This window comes from Athene noctua, chromosome 1 (assembly GCF_965140245.1).
Source record: "Athene noctua chromosome 1, bAthNoc1.hap1.1, whole genome shotgun sequence".
Lineage (NCBI taxonomy): Eukaryota > Metazoa > Chordata > Aves > Strigiformes > Strigidae > Athene > Athene noctua.
This window is the reverse complement of record NC_134037.1, coordinates 64,100,618-64,114,563: the sequence shown is the minus strand read 5'-3', so window position 1 is coordinate 64,114,563 and position 13,946 is coordinate 64,100,618. Positions and strand designations below refer to the sequence as shown.

General features: G+C 41.0%; 1 protein-coding gene across 2 annotated transcripts; it reads left to right on the top strand.

Annotated features, from left to right (window-relative positions):
* Positions 1–2,322: 2,322 nt before the first annotated feature.
* On the top strand, positions 2,323–13,785 carry LOC141956173 (pantetheine hydrolase VNN2-like). 2 transcript variants are annotated; one of them, XM_074896341.1, is made up of 7 exons: positions 2,323–2,556; positions 2,661–2,791; positions 3,846–4,038; positions 4,606–4,897; positions 5,890–6,263; positions 6,424–6,594; positions 7,867–13,784. In XM_074896341.1, the coding sequence occupies exons 1-7, from the start codon at positions 2,344–2,346 to the stop codon at positions 7,999–8,001; spliced, it is 1,509 nt and encodes a 502-aa protein (XP_074752442.1). In that variant the 5' UTR covers positions 2,323–2,343; the 3' UTR covers positions 8,002–13,784. The 2 variants fall into 2 exon arrangements, with proteins under 2 accessions (XP_074752442.1, XP_074752443.1); XM_074896342.1 differs by having other exon boundaries at positions 2,399–2,563; positions 7,867–13,785.
* The last annotated feature ends 161 nt before the right edge of the window (positions 13,786–13,946 follow it).

The window sequence follows — 13,946 nt, the reverse complement described above, 5'->3', positions numbered from 1 at the left end:
GTTCACTGCTAATACCAGTCCTCTGGCTAAGGGAATGTGTGTGCAAGTAATATACAATCCCAACTCTGAATCTGGTGAGTAATCTTGAATTCAGGATTTGGTTCAAGGCCATTGTGGTTTGGTTTAGGTATATTTGTATGTTATTTTCCTATAGAGGACTGCCATAAGCCCTAATGGCACTAAATTCTTTATGCTACAAAGATTGCATAACATTTATTGTTGTGAAATGTGTTATTGTGGGACGTGAGTCAAGCATACAGAAAGTAATTCTATGCAAGACTATCTATTATCCACGCACCAACTCAGTCTATATAAAGACAAGGCTGTGTTGTAACCACCGATAACAATAAACACTTCTTTGAGGGAAGTGCAGCAAAAAGTGTTCTGTTACTTGACAGCTGAATCAGAACCAAAGAAGGTAAGAAATGTGGGCAACGAGATGCAAGTAACTTTTGTGCATGTGAAGCTTTAACTTCAAGATTTCTGTTGATCTGTAGATATAAGAAAGTGGGTTGCTGTAGGCAAAATTTAGATATTATGGCTCCCATTCATGACGCTTTTCCAGCAGAGACCTTTGGGAGTCAAAGATCTTCAGAGCTCAGTTACTGAGCAGTGTGCTAATGGGTTTGCTCAGAAAAACAGCCTGCTGGCAGTCCCCTTGCGATGCGGAGCAGCCCCCAAAGGCCTTGCAACTCTGAGACAGTGCTGTGCTGCGGGGGGGCGGCACAGGCAGCGCCAGCACAGCAGCACCGAGCTGGGGCCGGCCGCCTGCCTCCTGCAGCCCTGCCTGCACCCCGCACCCTCGAGCTTGGGCAGCAATGTGTCCGTGCTGGTTTTTGCTGAGATTTCCCAAACTCTGGCTTGCTTTCCTGCGGTAACCTGGGCTTGCCTTGAACTGCATTACCACAGCAATGCCATGCCCGAATCATTTGTAAATCTGGCAAGCGACGTGTTTCTTCAGCTGCAGCACAGCGGTGCCTCCTCTGTCGGCGGTGCAAGGCAGCATTGCTCAATGCCGGCGGCTCTCTTGCCTGTGATGGTGCCAGACCTTCTGGGCAGGGCGACTGCATTTCCTGGTGTCAGCTTTCTGCCACTCTGGGGAACTCCCAGGTTTTGTGCAAGACTTTTCTTTTTAACCCCCCTTGTCTTTGCTTGCCCCCGGCCTCCTGTTGGGCGCCTTCCAGCCTCCAGGCATGGGCCTTCCTAAAGGCTGTGCCTGTGCCGTGCTTTTGGTGCTGTCTGCAGTGGAGGCCTGTGCCCTGGGCAGCTACGTCGCAGCCGTCTGCGAGCACAGCGTGGTCTTGTCAGAGGACACTGAAGTGCCCGTTCCTCCTGAGGAGGCCTTGGTGCTGATGGACAAAAATAAGACTTCTCAGTGAAGCTACATAGTGAAGAGGAAGCTATTTCCAGGATGAAGAATATTTTCCTTGGTCCCTTGCTGAGTGGTAAATGATTAGCCAGGTTATGTTCCTTTACTCTCATATACTGCAAGTTCTAACAAAGGTCTTTTTATGAATAACTTGAAGCTATAGTAGTAATATTCTATTTCCAAAATACTATGTAAAAATTGCTTTCAGTGAGAAAAAAACTGCTTTGTATGAGTAATGTCAAATTGTTAATTTGTAAATAATGCCTTTTATAACAAAAACAGTAAAAAAAAATAATCTGTGTGTTTAATTCTTTCTCACAAAACAAGCAAGAGTGTTAGCTCTAGTCAGAGAGACCAGCAGAGTCCAAGGGTTAGTTTATGTTGTAGTATGAGCCCAGGAGGAAGGACATTCTCAGGGCACTTGCTATAACTAAATAAGCCATTGGCCAAAGGCAAGAGGCATGGCAGGGCCACGTGTCTCATAAGCGTAGATGAATCAGCTATGCTCGGAAGCACAAGGGCTGTACTTTATACAGGTATTCTGCCTGCAGCACTGACTGAATATTTGACTGATGGCAGCCATGTGCAGTAAGGTTATAGGGAGTAGTGTGCCCTAACCAGGGGAGTCTGGACTCCCCCAAGATGGGTTTGGAAGCCTGGAGAGGGATGTGCAAATGGAGCATGCAAGTGCTCCTTCCACAAAGTCGCTTTTAGATCAACATTGCTTCTGACATGCTCTCTTACCTTTTGTTCACCTTTTATTTAGAGTATTTCAAACTGGAAACAAGATCCAATTCCTAGAGATGTTTCTTTAACATCAATAAACATCCTGATTGTTGGCAGATCTATCCTGTACCTTCCCAGATTACTCAATAGAGGATTATTTCCAAAGCAAACTTATTAGCCTTTACTCCTCCTCTTTCTACCCGGTTTATATTCCCCACACACAATCCAGGAGCTGCGAGGCACCAGCCATGCTCCCTTCCCAGACTCTCCTGCACACTGCAGTGCTCGCACTCGCAGTCCTTCAGGCCCTTGCCTCTGACACCTTCATTGCAGCCGTCTATGAGCACGCAGTCATCCTGCCAGATGCCGCTGCTGAACCTGTTTCTCCTGAGGATGCTTTGGCCCTGATGAACAGAAACATGGATGTCTTGGAAGAGGCCATCAAGGAAGCTGCCCAGCAGGTACTCGGTGTGTTGTGAGCATTGTTAATTAGTGTTTTCTTCTCCTGCTGACCCTCCTGGTTATCTGTTGATGGGTGAATTCTTAATGGAGCCTGTTGTGTCAGGGCGCCCACATCATTGTGACTCCTGAAGACGGCATTTATGGCTGGCGTTTCACGAGAGAAACCATCTACCCCTACCTGGAGGATATCCCTGATCCGGCAGTGAACTGGATTCCCTGCACCGATCCCACAAGGTGATTTCTTCTGCAGTTATTTATGTGGTTTCAAACTAGTGTCTCCTGGAGTCATGAGCTGCTCCCAATAAATGCCTAAGAACTGCGATGTTTTTAAATCTATTAAAAATCCCAACTACTGTAGAAATGAGATGCATTAAAAAGACGTCTTAATTAAATGGTAGTGAGAATATGCAAAGTAAAAAGCATTGTGACAGTCTCACTTTTTACAGTTACAAAAGGAGGAAAATGAAGAAATTTTAGCAAAAATAATTATTTTTAAAACGTAAAACTATCACTTCAGACTGAAAATTTTCTGTTAGTATAAGCTAGTTTATTATGTCAGATGCATAGATTAGACAAGGTGATTCGGTTCTCAGCTCATGTGGCTGGGTGATTTCTAAATAAATTTGCACAAAATATTTATCTAAATCTCAAAGAAGTGCCTTTTAGAAGTCCAACCACTTGCACAATCTGCTGTGTTACACAGAGCTGCTCTGAATGTGTGTCAGCATGGGACACCAAGAGGACCAAGTTCTTGTCTGAGCTAAACTTTTGTATTCTTCTCTTCTGAGGCTTTAAGAAGATAGATTTAGGGAATGTTCAGCTCTGTAAATGCTGTGGCCACTTTTTAGTAAGGGCATATGGGCAGCTGACTTAAACAGAGTGAAGGGTCTTAAAAAAGGCTAAAATGGTCTTTTGAAATCAAGGTTTAGATCTGCTTCAAAATTTATTTTTGTTTATGTCTGTATACTGATTTATTCTCTCCTTTGTTTTCTGAAGCTGTCCATATCTTTGTATGTGTGTTAACTGGGAATTATATCCACATAGAAGATAACATTGTTAAGGGTACAGGAAAGAAGAACACAAGGAGACCATTTTTCAAAGTTAAGAGACCAGCAATTTAAAATGATGCTATGATTAGAGAAGAAAATGAACAGAAACTATGATTTGATCTATCCCTTTTTCAGTGCCTGGGAAATAGTGGAATAGCAATTTTGAATGCATTTTTTCCACATCTGAACTTAAACTTGTAAATTTTTCTGGTTTTTTTCTTTCACCAAAAATGCATTAGATTTGCTCCAACACCAGTGCAGGAACGGCTCAGCTGCATGGCCAGGAATAACTCCATCTATGTGGTTGCAAATATCGGGGACAAGAAGCCGTGTAACTCCAGTGATCTCGGCTGCCCCAGTGATGGTCGCTATCAGTACAACACTGATGTCGTTTTTGACCCTGAAGGGAAATTGTTGGCTCGTTACCACAAGGTAAGGAGGTGCTTCAGCATCACCCTGTAGTTGATTATCAGTATATTTTTCATCTCTCTGGCACCAGTTTCAGCTGGCTTATACGATAATTGTACATTATTGTAGAGCAACAACTAATCCAGGATGATCTGATGCAAGGATCTTATGGCCAGAGGGAAAAGCGGACAAGTGCTTGATCGATCAGACATTATTCCCAGGAAAATGACAGCTGCAGAGTGCATGCCTGATACCAAACACCTAAGGGGTACATTTATGATATTAAATGGTAAAGAAGCAGTGAACAAGTTTTCCATACTCAGTAAATGTTAGCTGGTCCGCCGTACAGTTTTAGCCAAGCCAGATAGCACTTTTGCAGATGACATCTTGGCAGGGTTTAGCAGTTAATATTGCAGCCACCCTGTTTTGCAGGGGGAGAGGGTCTGCTGGATGGATGCAAACCCCCTGTGCTAGCCAGTTCAGGCATCTCAACCCCCAGCTTTGCCTTAAAACCTCTCTCAGACATAAAAGTAGCTCTTCATAATCTTATCTTATTTTTAGTTTCTAAGATGCCTTTTTCTTTACCTGCAGTATAACCTATTTAGAAGAGAAACTCAGTTTAATTACCCAAAAGAGCCAGAAGCCATCACCTTTGAGACCCCCTTCGGAAAGTTTGGCATTTTCACTTGCTTTGACATCCTTTTCCGTGAGCCTGCTGTGGTCCTGGTGAGCGAGTTGCAGGTGGACACCGTGCTTTTCCCCACGGCTTGGATGAACGTCCTGCCATTTCTGACTGCCGTTGAGTTTCACTCTGCCTGGGCTATGGGCATGGGTGTAAATTTACTTTCAGCAAATACCCACAACATTAGCTCGGCAATGACAGGTGAGTTGCTTTTGGGAAAAGGGAAATTGTCTTCAGAGTACTGGATTCAGAAGCAGGCATAAATGTTTTACAAATAGTGATGTCTCTGGAAAATAGTGTTTCAGTCAGACCAAAAATCTTCGTGATGTTATATTGAATGTAGTAAAGAGCTTCAGGCAAGAAAATGTTGAATGTTCTGGGAGAGGTAAAATTAGAAAATCCATGACATTAAATTTTGATAATTTAAAAGTGAAATTTTATTTAAAAAATAGCACAAAGTTTCACTTAAAATTTCAGCCTCTCATTTAGAAGCAGCATTTTTTGTTTAAAATTCAATCAACAGTTAAATGGAGAAAAAATGTTTTCAATAGAACTTAATAACCTAAAACCAAAAGGGGGTTTTCTCTTGTATATTGAATAAAACATTTTCAGGTTTTTGTGTCTGCTGAAGAATTAGAGATATTTATGTTTTGATTTGATCTGAATATATATATACACTGCCTTTTTTTCCTGTAAACTGATAAAGCATTGCTGTAGCTGCCTCTGTAACTTTCCCCTGAAGCTGAAGTAAAAGCCACAAAGGAACATTTTTTCCTGCCTTAAATAGACTGAGCTGAGTTTAGGCTCCAGCCTTGGGTTTCCTTCCGTGAAATGTAATTACCCCCATGGTTTCCTTCTTTAGTAAATATGCCACTCTTAGAATTCTGATTTATATTTAAATGAACCTACGTTCTTAAAAAAAGAAGGGATGGTCATGTGTCAAATTGCCATTTAAGGCTCAGATTCAAGATCCAGTGAAGCACAAAACCTGTGAAGTTTAGGTCATGTTTTTACAGTATGATGGATTTTTTAGCACTCTGTGCTTTAAAATTCTTCTAGAATTCCCCATAACATGTTGACTGAAAATAGCACTGCAAAAAGCCCTCCAGTGTGGCACAGAGGGTAGCTGCCCCCCCTGCCTAGCTGTGCTCTGGGGTGCCAGCTGATGGAGGGCTGGTGGATGTCTTTGGCAGGCAGTGGGCTGTTCACGCCGGAGGGAGCTGCCGCTTACCATTACGACAGTGGAACTGAGGAGGGACGTCTCCTGCTGGCAGAGCTGAGTGCACGTCCTCGTCTTTCCCCCACCTATCCCCCCGCTGTCAACTGGAGCTTGTATGCCACAAGCATCAAGACATTTCCAGAAGAAAAAGACACATTTTCAGGGGCTGTCCGGCGGGATATATTCACTTTCAGTGAACTCAGGCGCAAAGCTGGAAATTACACCGTTTGCCAAGGAGACCTCTGCTGTCATTTGATCTATCGGATGTTAAACAAGAGCAATGATGAAGTTTATGTCCTGGGTGCATTTGATGGACTTCATGGTTCTCTCATAAAATACCATTGGCAGGTAATTGGTTTTGTAGGTGTATGTGTGGGTTGTATATGCCTACATCCCAACCCACACTTGTCCATTACTGCATTGTGATAACTTCTCTTGCTATCAAATCCAGCTCTTGACTGTTGAAAGCTTAGCAGTGTTTTGCCTTTCTGCATCCTCCTCCCTGCAGATATGCACGCTGCTCAAGTGCAAGAGCACAGATCTGAGCACATGTGGGCAGCCAGTGGAGACGGCTCAGACCAAGTTTGAGATGTTCTCCCTCAGTGGCACATTTGGCACCAACTATGTCTTTCCAGAAGTCTTGTACAGTGGTGTGCAGCTGGCCCCCGGAGAGTTCGAGGTAATGTGACACCCTGAGGATGTTTGATGCAAGGTTTTCCAGCCTGTGGTGCTCAAAACCAAAATGATAGTAAAATCCCATCCAAGAACCACTTTCTTCGGTTCTGCAGATGGTAACTCAGGGGGACATTTAAATGGATGGATTGAATTAATCCTTACTGATGAGAATGTATAAATGCTAAGACCAAGTCTCTTCAATGTTTTCTTCAGCAAATATGCCTTCCCACTTCAGATCCCCAGTCTATACATAGCAGCTCTCAAGGACCTATTTTCTACAGGTTAATGCTGATGGGTGTTTTAGGAGACAAAGAAATCAAATATTCTGAGAAACTGTCCAAGCAAGTAAAATTACTAATGAGTATCATGCATAAGAGCAGAGATCCTATACAGTTAAAAATGTTGATTTTTTTTTAACCTTTCGAAGGTTTTATTTTTTCATTTGAAACTTCATAATATATTTAGCTAAAACATGTTTTCATTCATAAACCTTAGATTACATTTATGTAAGAGGCTAGATGAAATCTTAATTGATTTGGAAAAGTATTTAATAGCTTACAAGAGACAACAAAGACAGATAGGGAAAAAAAGGGTGATTTTCTCACAAGGTAGAGAATGGAAAAGCATTGCTCATCCTGCATATTTGTTTTGAATAGGACTTCTGTAAAAACATACACATCAAAGGATTTATTGGTATGCTAAAATATGATCATGGTCTAATTTAAAAAAATATTTTGTATTTTCGTAACAAATACATCTTTATAGTTTGTCACAGAGGCTCTTAAAATGTTGCAAGTGTTCACTGTCTATGAAAAACAGTGATTTCAAGTTGATCTGTAAAAAGTCTAAGGAAAGCAAGATATGTTCAGTAGCTTGAAATTCTCTACTTCCATCTGGAAATTTTTTTGAGTCTACAAATCAAAAAGATTTAAAATTACCATCCTAGATATGTATATAACCTTTATTGCCATGTATGAATAACTAATGAGAACCTTACAAATCAGTTATTCTCACTCTCACCTTCTTACAAGGTGGAGAAAATGATCCTTTTTTTCCAAAGATGGAGCTGGGAGAAGTTTTAAAGACCTTCAGGTTCCAGGAAATGTGGGAAGGCTGTGGCAGAGCCAGAGAGAATTCTGGTTTCTTTCATTCTCATGATTGTCTTTTAGAAGTGCTGCATAAAATATTCAACAGTTAAGGCCTACCCTTTCTGTACTATGCAGTATTGCTACTCTGCTAGTGGACTATTAGTGTCAGTCTTTCTCTTTTCAACTAGGTGCTACGTGATGGACGTTTGAAAAGTAAGCACGGAACATCGCAACCACTTGTAACAGCGACGCTTTTTGGAAGGCTTTATGAAAAGGACCTACCGCATCCTCTGCGAACCTCCCCACATAACATAAGGCCTTAGGTGTTACACAGTCATCATAAACAGGAGGGGAACTTCCTGCAGTGATCCATCTCCCCATGAGCCGTGGCAGTTATCCTGTATCATTCCTGCTCTGCAATCTTGCACTTCTGCTCAGCAGTCATAGGACTTGCATTTATTTAGGAGAAAACAATGTGATTGCTCTGTTGTGTATACCTTTTCAAAAGCGCTTGAGCCAGTGCAATTATTTTTTTAGTACGAATGATCTGTCACATGTAATCTTTAATTAGAAATTATTTTTTTCCCAAAGATATCCTGTAGATTGACAGAGTCACACTAGAAGGAAGACTGATACTGAAATGTGTGAAATATGGAGTTTACCAGTTTGCTGCTGAACAAACCTTCTCCAAGGGAAGCTTTCTGTCCTTTTTGCCCCTTTCTGTTTGTCAGATTGTATAAACACTAAGTGTCCCTGTTTCTCAGTTTTACACACCAATCTGTAGTGCCTCCCTAATACTCAATGGGCCTTGGCCCCATTGTGACCAAGGGACTGTTCAGACAATGCAGAGAAAACCAGATTTGAAATGGTTTTAGGTGCAGCCTTAGAGAGAGAAAGGAGTCCTCCACAACCCACATAGGCACTGATTCTAGCTGACCTCCATAAAGCATCTTCAGTTCTGCAGTCCTGCTGAGCTTGCACCGCATTGTGCATGGCAGACGCATGCTGGGTCCAATGCATTTCAGATCATACATACCATATAAACATAGTACACCAACACCTTCTCCTGGACATTTTGAAAATTTCTTCAAAACTGTGAAAACATATGGAATAGGCAGTGTTTTAGTACCTGAAACACGTTTTACCATGTAGTGTGAGAAATAGGCATTATCTGGAACTTCTAGCAATGATATATAAAACTTGGCCGTCTTAGTCCTGATATCTGTCTATCATGTTTTGCAGCAAATGGGCCTCATTTGCACTACATATGCCTTGGAGTGGTCCCTGCTTCAGTACTTATCCCATAGTCTTTTGTGTCTCCTACCCTTCACATCACTGGCTTACAGCCTGCATCTTGCTTGGCACTGAGCTGCACTAAATGTGGCACATTTGAAACACTCTCTGGCTTCCCACCCGATGCACACCAACATGTGTTATCCAGAAGTTGTTGAAATCACATGATTTCTATTTTCCCATGTGCAGCTGCTTCCCAGCACACAACTTTGGAGGCTCCTTCCAGAATTTCATCCTGGAAATAAAACAGCTGAGCTCATACTCAGGGGAAGGACTGTGCCACGTGGGAGCAAGCTATTCAAGATAGACAAAGCCTTTTCTCACCTGACTTATGGTTGTAACTCAGACTAGTCTTTCATCAAACAGAGAAGGTTTTGGTCAAGAGAGGTTATGGTTGATCTGTGGCAGTACAAATCCCATGTGACTTTTAGGCGTGTAGTGCATACAGGGTCCAGAATTTCAAGATGCAGATGGCCACACCAAAGGGTGGGAGCTGACCCTGCTCCCAGAGCCAGTCTGGTGCACTCCAGGAGCCCATTGTCTTGCCCATAATAGTCAACAGTTTGGGAAGGGTAAATGAGACTGAGCATACTGGTTATGAAGGTCTGCAGCATCATCCTCTTGACTGTGCAAGTCTGTTGGTTTGCACTGGGGTCAGCACAGTCAGGCAGATATTGTGGAAATTGTCTGCAGAAGAGTACTGGGGAGCTTTGTCCTGGGGGTGGTCCCCACGGTGGTGCTTCCCCATCCAGCCTCAGTGCTGCTCACTCAGCTATCTGCCCTGGGAGAGCTCAAGGAAATGCTCTGAGAAAGGCCAGAGCTACCCTGACTTGTAAACTCCAGTACTGAAAAAGATCGTAAAACGGTTTTTAACTTGAAAACATAATTCTCTCTGCTGTTCCTGAACCCTGATTTTTCCCTCTCTACCCCAGAAGAGATACCTCTGATACCTTTCTGTTCTAGTCTTGATTGTTCCTTGAGACAGCTCAGGCCTTGGCTCCAGTGCGATAGGGCTGGAAGAAAGAGGGAGCCCTGAGGTGAGGGAAGGCCACTGCCTCCTGCTGCCCTCTGCCCTCACTGGCTCTGCAAGAGCTGCAAACTTGGGTGTGGAGCCCATGCTTCACATGCCCTGCCACTCACCTCCATCTCCCCCTTGGGTGCCCTTCAGGTGAAATACTCTTTTATTACCTGGCCTAGCTCATGTGGAAAAGAAAAAGAAGAAAACCAAAACAGGAACAGCTACTGGAGTGGCATGTGAATGCAATTTGACTTTTGCTTTTGTTGTTGCAGTCAAATCACTTGATTAAAATCTTTTTTCATTGGTTGGCATCAATATCCTTATATCCTGATCCACAAAAAAGAAGAATCTAGGGACATTTGAGAGATAAGTGCCTCATAGATGCATCAGTGGCACTCTTGAAACAGATATTTTGCAGGTTGCTGGTACTCTAAATCCTGAGTGTTTCATGTACTCCAATGGACAGAGAATTTATAAAAATCTTTCTGAAACTGAAAAATAGTACAGTTGGGAGACCTGCACTGAACAGAATTGTAGACATTCAGTTTATTATTACTAGCTTTATCTTTCTCCTATCAGGTTAAACTTCCCAAAAACATCTGTAGCAGTGGAGTTCATTAGTCTTAATGAAATTGGGCCCCTGGCGAGGTAACTAAATTTTATATAAATATTTTCCTTTTATTCAAGGGTAGATTTTATGCCATGTTCTGCTCCCTTGTCACTATTCAGGCTGTGATAATTGAACATAAAAATCTCTCACATATTGCTTTCTGGCATTTCTGAAGTATGGAATACTTCCCAGATACATGTAGAACTGACTGTCTTAAGTGGTTGGAGCAGAAATGGGTAGGATACAATTGATATTGCTAGTTATGTAGCTTATAGGATATCAGAAAGGACTCTCAGACTTCACCATTAGGGGTGCAGAAGCCCAGGATTATTTGAAAATTACACTAAAACCAAATTTGAAGAACGGTTGACCTGTAGTTTTCAAGATTTGCTGCACAGCTTTCCTCTCCCTGAGAGGGTAACAAGGATACCATACAATGGACCACTGAAGAGTTTATGAATCCCTTTCTCATTTCTGGTGATAAAGCAAGAATTTAACCAAGCAGAAGATGAAGCTACATGGACTGTAGCATTAGTCTCAGAATAGCTCCATCATTTTAACATGCAAGAACCATGAACCCTGCTTTTGGATAAGGGTTCCCTGGAAGGAGTTCAAAAAACAACCAGATCTTCAGCTGAGGAACTTGGTGGTCATAGTGACTGGATGAAGTTCAGTTTTAAGAAATGTGAGGTTTTGTAATAAAGGCCAGCTTCAAATGATGCAAATTACAGAAACATCCAGAATACAGAAGCAGAAAGATTATGAATGACCAATGCAACAAATCACATTCATCAAGAACAGTTTCAGTTGAATTCATGGAAAGTTAACTGGCTATGTACTTATTTTCCTACCTGCTAGGTGGGAGGTAGAAAAGAGAGATTGTTAGCTCATCTTTGGGGGAAAAAAAAAAAAGAAAAAAAAAGAAAAAAAAAAAAATCCTCTCTTATGTTTTCCTTAGGGGACAGAATTTGAGTTTCTGAAAGAACAGGCAAGTTCACTGACTCTGGAACAGATATGCCAGAGGAGAAGAGTAAAATTAATTTATATATAATTCATGTCAATGACTCCACCTCAAAAGCTACTCCAGATGGTATCCTAATGAACCCCATCCTTTTCTGAGTTGGAAAAGCCTGCTTTTCACACGTCAATATTTCTTCCTTATACCTTGATGCTGGCCAAAGCAAACAAGACCCACCTGTCCACTGTGTTTCTGATCACACAGAGAAAAAAACAAGTCCTTTGTAGATTTTATTGATGCAAGGCTTCTGATGAAGGTAGAAAAATACTGTGTTAAAACAAGTGTGAGCCAAACCTTATGGCTGACTTAAGTAAGACTGGTAACAACTTTAGGGAAACTTTAACTCTGAGTAAAATCTTATGTACTTTATTGTACATGCTGAATTAAAGCAAGCAGACCTTGAGCAAAAATAGACTTGACAGAATCTTAATAATACGGGTTTTTTTTTAAAGAGAGCAGGACACTACAGCCACATCCTTGTGTGCATATTCTAGTCATCAGAATCTCAAGTTATCCATTAAATAATGTGAAACAGAAAGGTGCAGTCAGAGATTGCACAACTATTAAACCTAGTAACAATACTAAATGTTTATGAAAAATTCATCATAGGTGAATTGCTGGCAGTATAAGACACTGTTCTTAGGTACACAGAATCAGTGTAGATACAGTGAGTGATAGACAAGTGACCATGATGTGAGTTTGAACTGAATTCATACATTTCTAATTAACCAAGAACCAAATAATAACCCCACTTCATGCAGACAATGTTTGCAACGTCACCATCCACCATCAGAGCAGGGAAGCTGAAAAAGGGAAATAACTTGCATAGGTCAATAACGACAGCAATTATAAGCCATTATCATAAGGCTTGCCACAGCTAATACAAGTATGTTTCTCAGTGGCTTGTGATAGACTATGAGATGTCATGGAGCCCAACAGAGAAATAATTCCAGTATACCTTCCAAAAATTAAACTCTCAACACCATAGACAAACAGTACCTCATACTGAAGCCACAATGAGAACAGCATTACCTGTGGATCAGGCACAGTTAGACATGATCAATCTTGGTGAAACAGAAACTTAAGCATATTGACAATGATATGTTAATTTCTCTTTCAGTTTAGAAAAGAAGAATTAGCAGAAGCACTTGTAGCCTCCATCTGTGAAAGTATAAACATGTTTCTTCTTGTAGCTATTAATTACTATAAAGTTGTAAGTGAAATAGTCCATTGTCTGTTCAAGATATTCTTGTGGCAGCAGTGAATTTCCACCTCAAGAATATACAATATAAGAGATGCACTGTAATGACATGATTTTAATCTTGCCTATCCATCTTCATTTGCTGCTTCCAATGTTAGTTAATTTTGATGAACTCATAGTCTGATAGCTGTGATTGTGTCAGGATGCAACAGCAGCAAGGGGTGTAGGAAGCAGTAATATCTTTAAATATTGGAAAAAATAGTCAATCTTTAGGACATCCCTTTCCAGAAAAAAAGACTAAGTATTTGCATACAGTTGATTGCCCAGCTCACTTACTGCAATGCGTAATAACATAAAACATTTTGAAATAGAGTACCTTAGAGATAGTCCTCAAGATCAAGTGATGACTTTTGTAACAGAAAGTTTTGAACATGTACTTCTAAATGAGTGTTAGGAGTATGAGACATACCTGAATTTATCAAAGTCAAATAAATGGAAACATTAAGGTCATGTTTTTTAAGATAATTATTTTTCTATTCTGCAAGTCACCTTGCTGTGTTTTCCAGACATTTGAGATTGCTATTTGTACATTGAAAAAGTACTATTGAGTTACAGTTTTGGGATTCTTTAAGGAAAAGACATTGTTTTTTTCAGGCAAAATTTTCTTAGCAATTCATGTCAAGTTTATGAATGGTTTTGGAAAAAACCTCGTTCTGCAATATTTATTAAACTATTAGAAAAAATATTATAGTGACAAGAGGTTTTAATGCCTTAGTATTAACTCCATTAAGCTGAGAAAAGAGAGTACAGTGAACTTTTAAGTCAATGTCACTGCTAAGTTACTTAGAGAATCTTTAGGATACTCTCCCCCATATGTGTTAGAGACCTTTCTGAGTTTTCCATACAGCATTTGTTACTGTGTTGGCTAAGTGCTGCTATCTAATACCTAAAGCTCTCTCTTTTCTTTTTTCATTTTGTCTCCACTAGAAGCCAGAAATTTTGATTTATTGTTCTTTTCATTGAAGTCAAATGAAGTCAAATGGGGTCAGTGAGTTTGCTACACTACTACTATTCAAATCGATTAATCACATCAGTTTACATCTGCTGGTTGTGCATCTGCGGAGACAG

Excerpts from the sequence above, each read along its gene's own strand:
- LOC141956173 (XM_074896341.1), top strand. The coding sequence starts at position 2,344 with ATGCTCCCTTCCCAGACTCTCCTGCACACTGCAGTGCTCGCACTCGCA. Across the intron at positions 2,792-3,845 it reads CCCTGCACCGATCCCACAAG|ATTTGCTCCAACACCAGTGC; the intron begins GTGATTTCTTCT and ends AAAATGCATTAG. Across the intron at positions 4,898-5,889 it reads CATTAGCTCGGCAATGACAG|GCAGTGGGCTGTTCACGCCG; the intron begins GTGAGTTGCTTT and ends TGTCTTTGGCAG.